Source organism: Balaenoptera physalus (assembly GCF_965194825.1).
Source record: "Balaenoptera physalus genome assembly, chromosome: 2".
In the NCBI taxonomy this organism is placed as follows: Eukaryota; Metazoa; Chordata; class Mammalia; order Artiodactyla; family Balaenopteridae; genus Balaenoptera; species Balaenoptera physalus.
The window spans coordinates 143,155,986-143,170,224 of record NC_138883.1 but is presented as its reverse complement, the minus strand read 5'-3'; the positions used below and the strand labels follow the sequence as shown (position 1 = coordinate 143,170,224).

At 41.3% G+C, this 14,239-nt stretch overlaps 1 protein-coding gene and 1 long non-coding RNA gene across 2 annotated transcripts in view; one reads left to right on the top strand and one right to left on the bottom strand.

The window, feature by feature from the left end:
* The window catches only part of LOC309654629, a 266,307-nt gene that overhangs the window by 87,786 nt on the left and 164,282 nt on the right, over positions 1 to 14,239 (bottom strand). The gene's annotated exons all lie outside the window — the stretch shown is intronic.
* IQGAP1 (IQ motif containing GTPase activating protein 1) overlaps positions 13,030 to 14,239 on the top strand; it is a 101,033-nt gene continuing 99,823 nt past the window's right edge. The window contains exon 1 of the mRNA XM_082448517.1: positions 13,030 to 13,196. Within this exon, the coding sequence (XP_082304643.1) occupies positions 13,142 to 13,196 (55 nt within the window). The 5' untranslated portion in view covers positions 13,030 to 13,141. The remainder of the gene's footprint in view (positions 13,197 to 14,239) is intronic.

Below are 14,239 nucleotides of genomic sequence, written 5' to 3'. Positions count from 1 at the left end.
GCACAAAAAATAAGACACAGAAAATACATACAGTAAATGTCAAAATACAACAAAGACTAAAACAGGCAAAACCAAATACTATATTGCTTCAGTAATAAGGACACACAAACTGTAATGAAAAGAAAAGGATTTATTAATATAAAATTCAGGGTAGAGGTTAACTGGAATGGGGAAGAAGGATGCTAACTTTCTATTTCTTAAGCTGGGTGCTGAGCACACAGAGTTTCTTTTTATTATAATTCTTTAATATACATTATTTATATACTTTTTATTTACAAGATATTTCACAAGAAAAAAAAAGCTAATAGGAAAACAGAATAATCTTCCAGAGACTGACCTTTTCCACTTTTTTTTTTTTTAATATTTATTTATTTATTTGGCTGCGCCGGGTCTTAATTGCCACGGTCGACCCTGCGGGATCTTTAGTTGCGGCATGTGGGATCTAGTTCCCTGACCAGGGATTGAACCTGGACCCCCTGCATTGGGAGGGCAGAGTCTTAACCACTGGACCACCAGGGAAGTCCCTGACCTTTTCCACTTAAACCACATAGAGTTGAGTTATACTAAGAAAAAAGAGAAAAAAAAAAAAGACCATCCAAAATGCCTGGGTCTGAACAGGCACCAGGCCAATCTCCTCCATTTCTTCTCAATCATGCACTCACGCTTTCTCACTTTTCCTTCAGCTAAAAAACAAACCCTCACTTTATGTATATCAATTAGTGCAAATGACTGTTCAGAAGATTACAAGCCCACCCTCCTATAAACAGCCAAACTCGTACCGCCTGTCTGAATGGAGGATGCCCTGCTATATTAATAATGCTCTTGCAAACATCCTTTTTTTTTTCTCTCAGAAAAAAATGTTTCCACATTTTAGATTATTTCCACAGGGTGTGAACATTTTACAGCTCTCGTTGCTTGCTGCCAAATTGTCTTCTGAGTGAATTGTACCAATTTACAATGCTACCAGCAATAAATGACTACCAGTTTCACCACACCCTCATCCTCAAAAAACATTTTTGCTAATTTAATAGACATGATTCTTACATCTTGTTTTAATGTACATTTCTTTATCAGTGAAGCTGAACATTTTTTCCCATGTTAGCTTCTTTATTTCTTCTGTTGTTTGTCATTCGTGTACTTAGGGTATAGGATCAGAATCAAAGAACTCCACTATTTGAGGAAGTTACTTTTTTCCTGCTCCCTTTCCTTCCCCTCCCTGCTTTATTACTTTTTTACTTCATAAGTTACACATGTTCATTTTAGAAATATCAGAAAATATAATTAAGCAAACAAGAAAGGTAAAATCACCTATTACCCCACCTTCCAGAGATAATCACTACTGTTTATTGTACATCCTTTTAAACTTTTTCTCTAACAAAGATATTCACAAACATATCACATAACCTTTCTGAGCCTGTTTCCCCAACTATAAAATGAGAATACTTCTCTTCAAGTTGATAATTAAATGAGCTGGTGTATGTGAAAATGATTTATATGCTGCAGGATGTTATATAAATATAAATGCAAGTTGCTGTGCTTATTCCATAAAATACCCTTTATTCTGCCAAACAGAACGGTGACACTTTGTTCTCTGAATTTAGCCTGCCCTCTCCAGAACATTCTTCTCTCTAGAATGACTTTCTGCCTCAATTCTTCAGACTAGACAAGTATTCACTTATTTTTTTTTAAATTCAATGTGTAAGATATACAAAAGGGGGACTTCCCTGGTGGTCCAGTGGTTAGGACTCAGCACTTTCACTGTCATGGGCCAGGGTTCAATCCCTGGTCGGGGAATTGGGTTCCCACATGCCATGTGGTGTGGCCAGAAAAAAAAAAGATATACAAAAGTATAAAGAGTAGAGCAAGAGCAACCATGTACCTACCACGCAGCTTAAGAAATTTCAAAAAAGAAGGAAAGAAAGAAAGATGATTTTACACTTAAAGTTTACACCAATACACTAAAGTTTCCTGTGAAGCCCCCCCCCCCCAATATAGCCCTTCTCCAACCCATATTTCACTCTCCTGAATTTGGTATTTCTCACTTTTATGCCTTTATATTTATTTATGCTCTCTGTCTCTCTGTATATATTTGTAAGGAGATATTGATATAGATCCCTAAGCAATGTATAATATTGTTTTGCATAAACTTGTTTATATTGTATATGAATGAGTATCAAGGTAAGTATCCTGTACCACCCCAAATATTACGTTTGTGAGATTCATTCATGTTGGTACATATACTTAATTTCCTTGCTTTAATATTCAGTATATAATCACAGCACAATTCATCTGTTTCCCTGATGATAGCTATTAGGTCATTTCTGGTTTTTGCTGTCACAGGTATTTCTGTGTATTTTGGTACGTCTCCTTGCGTACATGCGTAAGAGTTTCTCTGGGTATACATACTTAGAAGTGAAATTCTGAGGTCACAGGGTGAGTGCATCTTTAGCTAGATATTGCCAAATTATTCTCCAAAGTGGTCGTACTAATTTCCATTCTCACCAGAAGTGTATAAATATTTCCGTTACTATTCTTTCTTGTCAATCCTTAGTTGTGTCAGACTTTTGAATTTTTGCAATCTGATGGGTATGAAATAACATTTCATTGTGGTTTCAACATGCATTTCCCTGATTAGTAGGGAAGTTGAACAACTTTTACAGGTTTATTGGCTGTTGAGTGAATTCTATGTTCATAAAGTACCCATTCTTTAAATCCCCTTTAAAACATTCCCTCTCCAGGAAATATTTCCACATCTCCTCCATCAAGCGGATGGGATCTCCTTTGGATCTCTATAACCCTTTCCACATCTTGGGTTTCACTCACTTTTTATTCCATCTTGTACTCTCATTTGTGTACTTGTCTAAAGGGCAGAGACTATGTTTAACTCAACTTTATGACCACGTTAGTACCTAAGTACAACATTTCATAAATCTTTGTTGAATCAAATCATACTCCTTCCCAGCTTATAAAATCTTAGTTTCCTGTTGTCTATAGGGGAGAGTTGAATCGCCTTAGTATAGAATTTAAGACCCTTAGGTGGGCTCTGGCAACAACTTTCCTTTCCTGACTCTTCTCCTGGTATGACCCTGCCTTCTGCCCCAGATACCGGATTCTTTGTCCACAATGAGGTCCCGGTACTCAAATGTTTGGCTTCTCTCCTTGCAGTCAGGATGGCAGGTTGATCCCACCTGTTTTAGCTGCCCATCAGATTATAAGAGAAAATCTAAGGATCCTGAAGTTAGAAGCTTGCTTTTATTAATGAGCAGGGATTTTGCCCTGAATCTGTCATTTGTGTACTAAGAGTACATACATTTCTTCATCTAGGTGGCTTGGGTTCAACTGAAGAAAACCCAAAGCACTTAACTTCAGCACCTTAGCCTAGAGTCTAGGCCGGCATGCAGCCTGTCCTACCTCTTCAGAGTCAGAGGCATATCACAAACAGAATATATGAATACATGCCCAACCCACATTGTATTTTCCCAACTGATTCATTTTAATTCAGTAAACACTTATTATTTACCTATTACATCCAGGCTCAGTCCAAGGTGCTAGGGATACAGATATAAACATGACAGTTCTCTCAAGGAGCACATAGAGTAGCTGAAGGAGACAGATATACAGACACATATTTTCAATACAAAGAAGAATATGGGAGCCACAGAAGGGCTATCTTGAGAGTCAAGGAAGACTTCCAGGAGGAGATGTCACTTAGAGCAATTGGTATATGAATGAGTAGATGAATACAAGGCATGATCTTGAAATTAAACTTTCTTTAAGCTTCACGCATGAATTCTGCCACATAAGACACTCTGATTCATAGGATGTTGCCAGTGATTCCTGAACTGAACAATGTGATTGGTACTTATGATTTGGAAAGCCCATCTCTGTATTGTGAGGAGGCAGTTCCAACTTGGCCATTTTCCTACCAGACTGGACATGGGTCAGTTAACTGACTGTTGTCTTAGGGAGGAAGGAACATGGCTACATATGTGTGTGTCTCTCCCATTTTTTTCCTGTGATAGTTTACATATCTTTGGAGTCTCACAGTATTCTACATTGCCCTGTTCTGGAAATACAAATGGTAGTATAAATGTCCCCAGTTTGCCTGTAATCTCATGAGAGGCCCAGGAAGATTTTTCCATACTCCACTTCTGGAGGAACACATAGGAAAGTGGCATTCCACAAAGGAGGTGAGCATTCTGCCATCTGAATACCGATCAAAGGGAATGAGGAGTGACAAAGGAAGAGGGTGTTTATAATCCCTCTCACCAAAAGGGTCTACCCATTCCCCAACCAAAAATCAATGGTACCCAAGGAAAGAGAAGGCCATACCCTCTTTCCAAAGAGGTTCCACTTGGACATTTTTGTTTTTAAAGATTTTTTGATGTGGACCATTTTTAAAGTCTTTGTTGGGGCTTCCCTAGTGGTGCAGTGGTTGAGAGTCTGCCTGCCAATGCGGGGGACGCGGGTTCGGGCCCTGGTCTGGGAAGATCCCACATGCCGCGGAGCAGCTAGGCCCGTGAGGCACAACTGCTGAGCCTGCGCGTCTGGAGCTTGTGCTCCGCAACAAGAGAGGCCGCAACAGTGAGAGGCCCGCGCACCGCGATGAAGAGTGGCCCCCGCTTGCCGCAACTGGAGAAAGCCCTTGCACAGAAACGAAGACCCAACACAGCCAAAAATAAATAAAGAAATAAATAAAGAAATAAAAATAAAGGAATTCCTTAAAAAAAAAAAAAAAACTTAAAAAAAAAAAAAAGCCAATTCTGGGCATCTTTAAAGTCTTTGTTGAATTTGTTACAATATTGCTTCTGTTTTATTTTTGGTTTTTTGGCCCCAAGGTATGTGGGATCTTAGCTCACCGACCAGGGATCAAACCCACACCCCCTGCATTGGAAGGCGAAGTCTTAACCACTGGACCGCCGGGGAAGTCCCCACTTGGACTTTTTGAAGCATCATGTGGCTTCTGCTCTTTGAGGAGGCTGCAGTGAAGTGAGTTAGGAAGTAAGCAGGGCACATACACACATGCACATGCCCCATACACCATACATTTTCACAATTTCCTGACTTTGTTTACATTGTTTCCCCAACTTGTGCTTTCTCATCCTTTCCACTGGCCTTCCCTGGAAGCCTTGCTTACATGACACCTCTTCTAGGAAATCTTCTTATATCACCTAGTAAAAACAACTGTTCTCTGATCTGTGCTCCCTAATCTGTCTTGATGTCTAAAAGTTACTTGGGAGTGCTTTGCCATGTCTGGGCATCATGTTCTTGGCAAATGGGGCCTCATAAATCTTTCAACTCAGCTCACTAGGTAGCACCTACCATGGACAAGGATTGGCACATCAGCACACAATAGTGTTCGTATACATGGGTGTTTTTTTTAATTTTTATTGGAATATAGTTGATTTACAATGCTGTATTTGTTTCTGCTGTACAGCAAAGTGAATCAGTACACATATGCATATATCCACTCTTTTTTAGATTCTTTTCCCATATAGGTCATTACAGAGTATTGAGTAGAGTTACCTGTGCTGTACAGTAGGTTCTTATTAGTTATCTATTTTATATATAGTATATATGGGTTTTGGGTCAAGTGCATTTCAAATCCTGCCTATGTCACTAATTAGGTGTGTAATCTTTGGAAAATTAGTTAACCTTTCTGAGTCTCAGTTTCCTCATCCTTAAATTGGAGAATTCTACTATAGTTGACCCTTGAACAACTCCTGGATTAATCTTCACGTAATATATAGTCAGCCCTCAGTCTCCGCGGTTCCTCAGCATCCGAGGATTCAACCAGCCAGCAACCATGTAGTTCTGTAGTATTTACTATTGAAAAATATCTGCATATAAGTGGACTTGTGCAGTTCAAACCCATGCTGTTCAAGGGTCAACTGTAGTTTCTGACTCATAGGCCTGTTGTGAAGATCAAAAAGGTAGTGCATATCAAACATTTAGAAGTGGACCTGGAGGGCACTCATTACAAGTTAGCTATTGTTACTAGTAACTCATGGTCATCCTTGTAGATGTGTAAGAGGCTTGCCATGAGGGAACCCTGCTCATGCAGGCTTGTCTCAGTATCCAGTCCCATGGAAGAGTCCCGTATTCTTTGCCCCATTTCTCTCTCTTTTCTCCATACCTTGATCTGGCTACCTCCTGAGCTCATGGATCCTAATATATCTCTTGATAGGTCCTTGTATTGTCCTTTGTCTATAGCCTTGAGACCGCAGTAATGCCTTGTGGCTTATTTTAACCCCAGCCCAGGAGCCAATGCCCCAACTCCATTCTGGGCTGACTTCCTGGCTTCCTCCTGCAACTTCTGAGCCTGTTGTTGTCAGCTGTCCCTAGACCAGGACCTGGGTGTTCAGAAATGTTTGCTGAAAGGTTTCCAGAGGCAATTAGGCATGTGCAAGAAGTGAATGAACACCTTCTCATTGATATGCTGTCTATAAACTGTGAGCTGGTGTTGAATGGTGATTCGCCAGAGATTTTAGAACCAGAAAGACCTAGGCTTGATTCCCAATTCTGAATCTTATGACCTTGAGCAAATAACCTTTTTGTGCCTGTTTCCTCATTTATAAAATGAGAGTAACTATATCTTTCTCATAGGATTATTGTGAAGATTAAATGAGACAATATAAAGCACCTAGCATGTTCTAGAACATGGTAAATAGTTGGTAAATGGCTGCAATTATAAACACATAGTTAAAAAATTTTGCTCCTTTCTGAAAAACTGTGAGGTTGAAGAAGTGTCAAAAGTCAAAATACCTGGCAGGAGGTAAGCTCAGACACAAGGTCCAGGATATCTAAATACCTGAAGTACAAGGCAAACTAGATTTTCTTCCAATGAAGAGACAAAGGAGAGTTAAACAGTGATAGATAACACAAGGTTTAATGAAGATGAAAACTGGCTTTCAATAGAGACCCACTTCGTGGTACTCTATAATTTGCTATGTGTTATCCCCTTTGTTCTGGTGCTAGCCTTAGTTTACTTACCCAAGTTGTTCAGTCTATAGGAATATAGAGAAATGAGATCAGAGATTGCATAGGTCAAGTGGAGTACTCGCTTTATTACTGGCTACTTCTGCCCAAAAGACTCATTGAATATATGGAGACAGACTTGTCAGAGAGGAGCAACGTGCACAGCTAGCTCATAGTTCTTTTAATGCAAAATTTTATCATCAGCATATTTGGCAATACTACCTTTGAACAACCTTATTCCCCTCTCCATACACCCAAATGTCCTAGGACATATGTATTAGTTTTCTGTTGCAGTCTGAGGAAGCTTGACTGGATTTTTTGCTCAAGTCTTATAAGACCAAAGTAAAAATGTTCTCTGAACTGGGCTGTTATCTTGAGGATCTGGGGAAGAATCTGCTCCCAAGCTCATTTAAATTGTTGACAGAATCAAACTTCCTTGAATTTGTAGATCTGGAGTTCTTGTTTCCTTGCTGGCTGTTGGTCAGGGGTCACTCTCAGCTCTTCAAGGCTGCTCTCAGGTCCTTTCCATGTGGCCCCCTCCATCTTTAAAACTGGCAATTGCCCATCAAATCCTTCTGTGCTTTGAGTCTCTTTGACTTCTTCTGCTACCACCTAAAGAAACTCTCTGCTTTTAAAGGGCTCATGTGATTACCTAGATAATCTCCCTACCTTAAGATCAGCTGATTAGTAACCTTAATTACATCAGCAAGAGTCCTTCAAAACAGTACCTAGATTAGTGTTTGAATGGATAACCAAGGATGGAATCTTGGGCATCATCTTAAAATTCTGCCTACCCCAGCATAGCTACAACCTCCTGAAAAGCTATCCCTCAAGTTAATTCCTTAACATTTGATCTTTAAGAGTGTTGAGAAGCTATAACCTCAGATTTTCCAGCCTCTTATAAAGGAGGCTATGTGTATCCAAAGCCCTATATGTATTCATACAAGACAAGGAACCAAAGCAGTCCAAAGTGTTGCCATCTGTCCTAAGGAATCCATCCTTCTGGAAATTTTCTATATGAACTATATAAAAAGCAAATCTTAAAACTCTAACAGTAAGGATGCTACATTTGTTAACTATTCACACGGGGTTTATTTACCCAAATTTCTGTCTTTGAGAAGTTAATGATCTCTCTGGGAAGATCGACAGGTAAATAACTAATTGTAATTCTATGAGTTAAGTGCTATAATAGAGCCATATAAAGGTACACACTTCCTGGAATTGAAGATACTTTTGATTGTGGGGTACACCATCAAATTCCAACAGCTTTTTGGGACATTGAGAACATCTTATCAAATGTATATGTTTTAAAAAACTTGATTGACAGTAGCGTACATTTATCACTGGGATTACTTACTAGCCTCTTCTCTAAATCAAAGTTGGAGCCAAGCTTTTTGTGAAGAGTCTAACTCTATTTGGATCCACTTAGCCATTCCTAAAGCATGAATCTGTCATCGATTCCAGCTCTGAGAATTCTCTGATCTTTTCTGAGAAATTAGTTAAATTAACACATCTACAATGACAATTATGGTACTTTCCCATCTACTTCTCTACCTGGCAGCTGGCTAGTTTCTTTTAATACTGGTTGTAAGACTATCCTGATTTCAGAAGTATAAAAATGTGAAATGGGACATTTTTTTGGAAGACATATGCTTTCTAAGTGTTATGGGGAATAAATGAGGAAGTGGTTAATTTTGCTTGGGGAGGAGGTGACATTTGAGTTGAGTCTGGGAAGTTGAGTAGGAGTTTCCCAGGCAGATAAGAGGCTAAAAGGTATCCCAGCCCAAGAGAAATCTCTATTATGGTGCTTATCTGAAGCTATTCTGTTAATATTGCTCCACTCCCATGAATCTGTAAATTCCTTGAGGTCATGAACCAATTCTATCTCCAAAGCGACCCATTAGCTCATTATTTTGCCATTTAATTTTTGTTTATTTATTCATTTCATATTTACTAACTTTATTCATATATATACTTACTGACAAAATAATATTTTGAGTAGCTCATTGTAGAAAATTTGGTAAATATAAAGAGCAAATAAACAAATCTCACACACAAAGCCACAAATCCATTGTAATTCCCCATTTGGAGAAACTACTGTTACTATACTGGTGTATGTGCTTCAAGCCTTTTTTCTATTTATATGTACATCTATATCTATCTACCTATATTTTTAAAGCAAAAGTGGTATCATAATATATTTATTAGTTCATAATGTTATTTTCACTTAACCATCATATTAAAAATACTGATCATTGTTTGCCTACCCAGTCTCCCATTGAAGAAAATAATGCCAGCTCACAGTTTTCTATTCTTAACTGGCTGATTTCCTGACCCCAGCTAATTGAACTAAAGGATTGGCATCTGATCCAAGGACAGCCCACCTGCAGGTGGTCAGAGACATACTCATGGGGTGAAAAGATGAGCTAATCCAATCAGATGCCACTGGATTATGAAATTGTGTAACTGATATCCTCAATGGAGCTGATGGTGTAAGGATGCCATGGCCTTCCATCAAATAGAAGCCAGAGTTGTGAGGGAGCACAAAATATTAGAATGGAGGAAGCTGGTTGTCAAAGAGAGGAGGGTAGAGTAGACCTGTGGAGAAGCCAAGATGCCCAGAGGGACAGAGCCATGCCTTCAGGCTTCCTGTTTTTAGTCCTGTTTTTTTAGTTAGTTAGTCCTGTTTTTTTCTTGCTCCTGTTCTAGTCCATATATAGCTTTATTATAAATACCTCCCTTCCAGCCTATTTTCCTCTACAGGTAAAAAAGTGGGTCTCTGGAACTCCCTGGCTATCCAGTGGTTAGGAGTCCACGCTTCCACTATAGGGGGCACAGGTTCGTTCCCTGGTGGGGGAACTAAGATCCCCCATGCCGTGTGGGACAGCAAAAAAAAAAAAAAAAAGAAAAGTGGGTTTCTATTCCTTGTAGCCATTCAAGCCTGACCAGAACCACAAATCATGACTTTTATGGCTGTATAGAATTCCATTGTGTGGAGTTGCCATCAGTGAGTAAAAAACAAACAAAGAAAAACAACCCAGTGACAGGCATTTAAGACATTTCCAAAGAGCATCTTCATCCCTAATTTTTACACACTAAAAAATAACTTCTTTACGATATATTCCAAGAAGTAAAATTTGTTGTTTGAAGGATGGCTGCATGACGCAAGGTTGGACTTCAGAAAGGTTATATCAGTTTACAGCCAAACCAGCAGTGCATGAGAAAGGTTGCTTTTTCACCCCCTTGCCAATAGTATCAATTAAAAAAACAAAAGAACACATTGCTACTCTGATGTCGGTTATGACCTTAATGTGAATTTCTATGAAACTTGTATTTATTGACCAGGCATGTGGGTTTTGTCATTAGACAGACCTGGGTTTGAGTTCCAGCTCTGCCTCTTGCTGTGTGGCTTCAGTTGAATTATGTAGTTCTCCATTTTCTCATCTGTAAATTGGAGATAATAATAGTTCTTTGTTGGATTATTATAAGGCTCAGATGAGAAAATAAATACAAAACACAGAGTCCAGTAAAGCCTCAGTACATTTCAGTTATTATAGTTATGAAGAATGACTTAACTTGTGACAATCAGATAAAGCTGTTTGAGATATCTGAAACTCAATGGGATATTAGTTTAAATACCTGTTAGAATTGTATGGTTCTAGGAATAAGAAAGAATGCAAGAGCCCATTAATTTCATAACCTTTATGATTAGAGAGGAAATACATTTACACATTTGAATTTCATCCATTACAAAGGTCTTTAGAATTAAAATAAAAACATGTATATATCTTAAAAGCCAAGAAATATAAAATAAAATCAAAAGATAAACTGGGTAGGATTTGCAGATTTCTAAGAGTAGTCAGAGGATGAGGTAATGAGTTTTGAAGTCCATAACAGAATTTAAAAAGGGGCTCAGAATAACAGTTGGCATAGTGAGAAGAATGGCTCTGAAAGTCTGTAGCTCCAGAACTTATGTTTGGTAGAAAACCTCTGATCAGGGAATTCGCTGGTGGTCCAGTGGTTAGGACTCAGCGCTCTCACTGGTCAGGGAACTGAGATCCCACAAGCCCCTCGGTGTGGAGTGGTGGTGGTGGAATGACACAAAGAAGCAAAAAAACGTCTGATCAAAAGTAATCTTAATTAACTAGGCTGAAACTGTCTTTCTTAGCAGTTCTGTGTCTTTCAACTCAGAAGCTTTAGAATTAAGCACAAAAAGGCTTTAATGGGGGTAAAAACTATGTGATTAATATGTTGGGGTTTAGAAGAAATGTGTGCATATTTCACTTTTTAGGCACTTGCAATGTTTAAGAGAATTTGGCTTATTAGAGTGACGGTCTTATAACTCTTATTTTAAATGTATAATTGAGATAGTTTTAGACTTAAGGTTTTGAGTTGAAATTTTACTGTTTACACATGGAACTGGGTCATCTAAGAAAACTTTAAATTCATTATATTTGTAAGTGTATTTGATTTATAAGGATTACTAAGCCTTGAGAAGATTCTAGGCTAAACAACTGAAGAAATTAAAAAGAAAATCTAATAGATTAAGTTTATAGACAATTTTAAATGTTGGAAGATGTTGAACTAAGTTTGTGAATGGGACCAAAAATTATTCTAAGTTTCTGCAAAGTGATTGGTAAAATATGCTAGACTTATAAATAGAATAATAACATTTGCAAGCTGAACTTAAAAGCTTAAGAAAGAACTAATTTCTGAATTTGTAACAAATTAAATCTTTGACCATTTTTTAATGGGGGTGTTTTGTTTTTACAGGTTTTCAAGTATTTCACTTTACTATTTTGAAGGAAGAATGGATAAACTGAAAATTGCTAGAGCAAACAGCCTGGAGTCAGGTTGTGAAGTGGCTTATTTGGCATGGTAAGGAATTTGGACCATATCCTGAAGGAAATATTAGGAAAAGACTATGAAAAGGAAGAACACGACCGTATTTGCACTTTAGAAAGAACACGCGGGTGACTGCGGGGAGTTGGTTGGCAGAAGGGAGAGCGGAGATGATGTAATCACAGTGGAGGTAGACACAAAAGCTAGACACTTCAGTAATAATACCGATTGCACGTTGGGCGTGAGACAAGGAGCCTGGTGTGTCCCGACTGCGAACTGAGCACTATTAATAGGATAATAACGGGAACAGGGTCAGTGTTCGACACCTTAACTTTAATGTGTCTGCGGGATTCACAGGTTTAAAATGTCCATTACACGGCTGAAAATAATGAGTTGGGGCTTCTAGAAAGTCTGGTCTGAGATATATTTTTAGGGCTCTTCAGCAGTTTAAGGTGAGCGTGGATAAAGATATTCAGAAAGAGTGGGCAAAGAAAAAACGGAAGACGGCTGAGGACAGAATTCCATTGAGTACCAATATTTTAAGGGCAGGCCACAAGTTGCAAGGGGAAGACGCATCCCTAAAAGGGGCAAAGAGTCCTCTAAAAAGAAGAACTTGCAAAGAATAGTGGCAAGGAATCTAAGGGAAGGAAGTTTGGATAAACACAATTCTGCTTTAGCATATCCACTTCTCAAATGCTAGAGGGGTTAAGCAGTTCAACTCTGGCGACTGCTGGCGAATCTGGGAGAAGGCTGAGTCCAGACTGCCAGGCTGTGCGGCCCCTTACGGGAGTTTGGGTCCTGTATGTGTCCGCAAGAACACACTGGGCCACTTCAAAAGAGGCCTTCCTTGAGCCCTTTGGTGCAGAAGAGTTTGGCTAGGCAGGCAGGGTAAGGGAAAGTGCCCACGTTTTTTATTTCAAGCTACGGACACTGGCGGCCTTTGGGAAGAGGTGCAGATGGGACGGCGACCGGCGAGGGCAAGTATCCAGGGCCGGGGCGGGTCTTCTCCATCGGGCGGCGCTGACAGCGAGCACGACTGGCAGGCAGGCTCCGCCTTCCTTCTTCCGCCTCCTGAGGGCTTTGCGGGAGCAGGGCGGGGCTAGGGGCGGGGTCGGGAGGCTCAGGCCCCGCCTCCTTCCTTCCGCTGCGGTCGGCGCGGCAGGGCGGGGCCGCTGGGGTGGGGTCTGCGGGTGGGGCCTGCGGCGCGGGGCGGGGCCACATGGACCGGGGAAGCTCGCGCAGTCTGCAGGAGCTGCAGCCGGCGCCGCCCGCTCCTCCAAGGTTTTGCGGCTTCCTGAGCTGAGACCCGGGCTCGGCCGCCATGTCCGCAGCGGACGAGGTTGACGGACTGGGTGTGGCTCGGCCACACTATGGCTGTGAGTGTGGGCTCCGCGGCGCTGGGGTCTCGGGGCGGGCTCGCTGCCTCTGAGGCGCCGTTTTCCCGGGGGCTCGCTGGGCGGGTGGGGCAGGGCGGCTGTGGGCCGCGCGGACCCGGAAGAGCCGGTGCGGCGAGGTGGCGGGCGGCGAGGCCCGCAGCCCGCGCCCTCTCGGTCTCCGAGGCGGCGGGGAGGACCCAGGCGGCCTCCCCGCCTTGTCCCGGGAGCGGTGGCTGGAGGGCCCCACCCAGCGCCTCCCGACTCCCAGCTCGACCGAGATTGGGGAGATGGCCTAGGGTGAGGTGGCAGGAGGACGGTGCAGGGCGTGTCCCGGGGACCGGAGACCCGAGACGCGGGTTCTGCTCGGGCTTCCTGGGAAGGTGCTGCCCGAGTGCTGCCTGCGAGGTAGACCCAGGGTCCAGACCTCCCCGACCCCAGGCTAGCTGAGAGGTGCGGCCCTGGACAAGTCACTTCAGCTTTCTCGGGCTTAGTTCCCTCGTCAGGATCTCAAAAGTGAAAAAAAAAAAAAAAAAAAAAAAAAAACCCAAACCTCTGACTTCCTCATTTTCCGAACCTCATTTTCTGTCCCTGTCCTGGGACATCACTGAACTGCAGGCGGGATAGTTACCACTGGCCAAAGGAGAGTCCTTTAGAGTCTTGAGGTTTTCCATTTTATTTTATATTCTTGCGAATAATGTTATGTTTTAGGATAATTTCACTGAGCAGTTACATGGGAGATATTGTGTCACGTTTGTGACATTAAAGATTAGTAAGAGCAGGTCCCGCTTTCAAAGAACGTTTTAATCAGAGAGGCGGGCAGGTGTATTATCTAATGATAATAAGGAGGGATAGAAATAAAGATGCCATGTGAACTAACTAGGCTTAAACAGTAATGTGGGTGAGGAGGAGGGGCTTGGGGAAGGCAGTAGGAACACAGGACATTTGATCAGAGCCTTGCAGGATGCTGTGTAGTTTGACAGGGCAGGGTGGGGCAGGAGACAGGACGTGGAGAGGAAGAGCAGGAACTAAGGTATTGAAGAGTA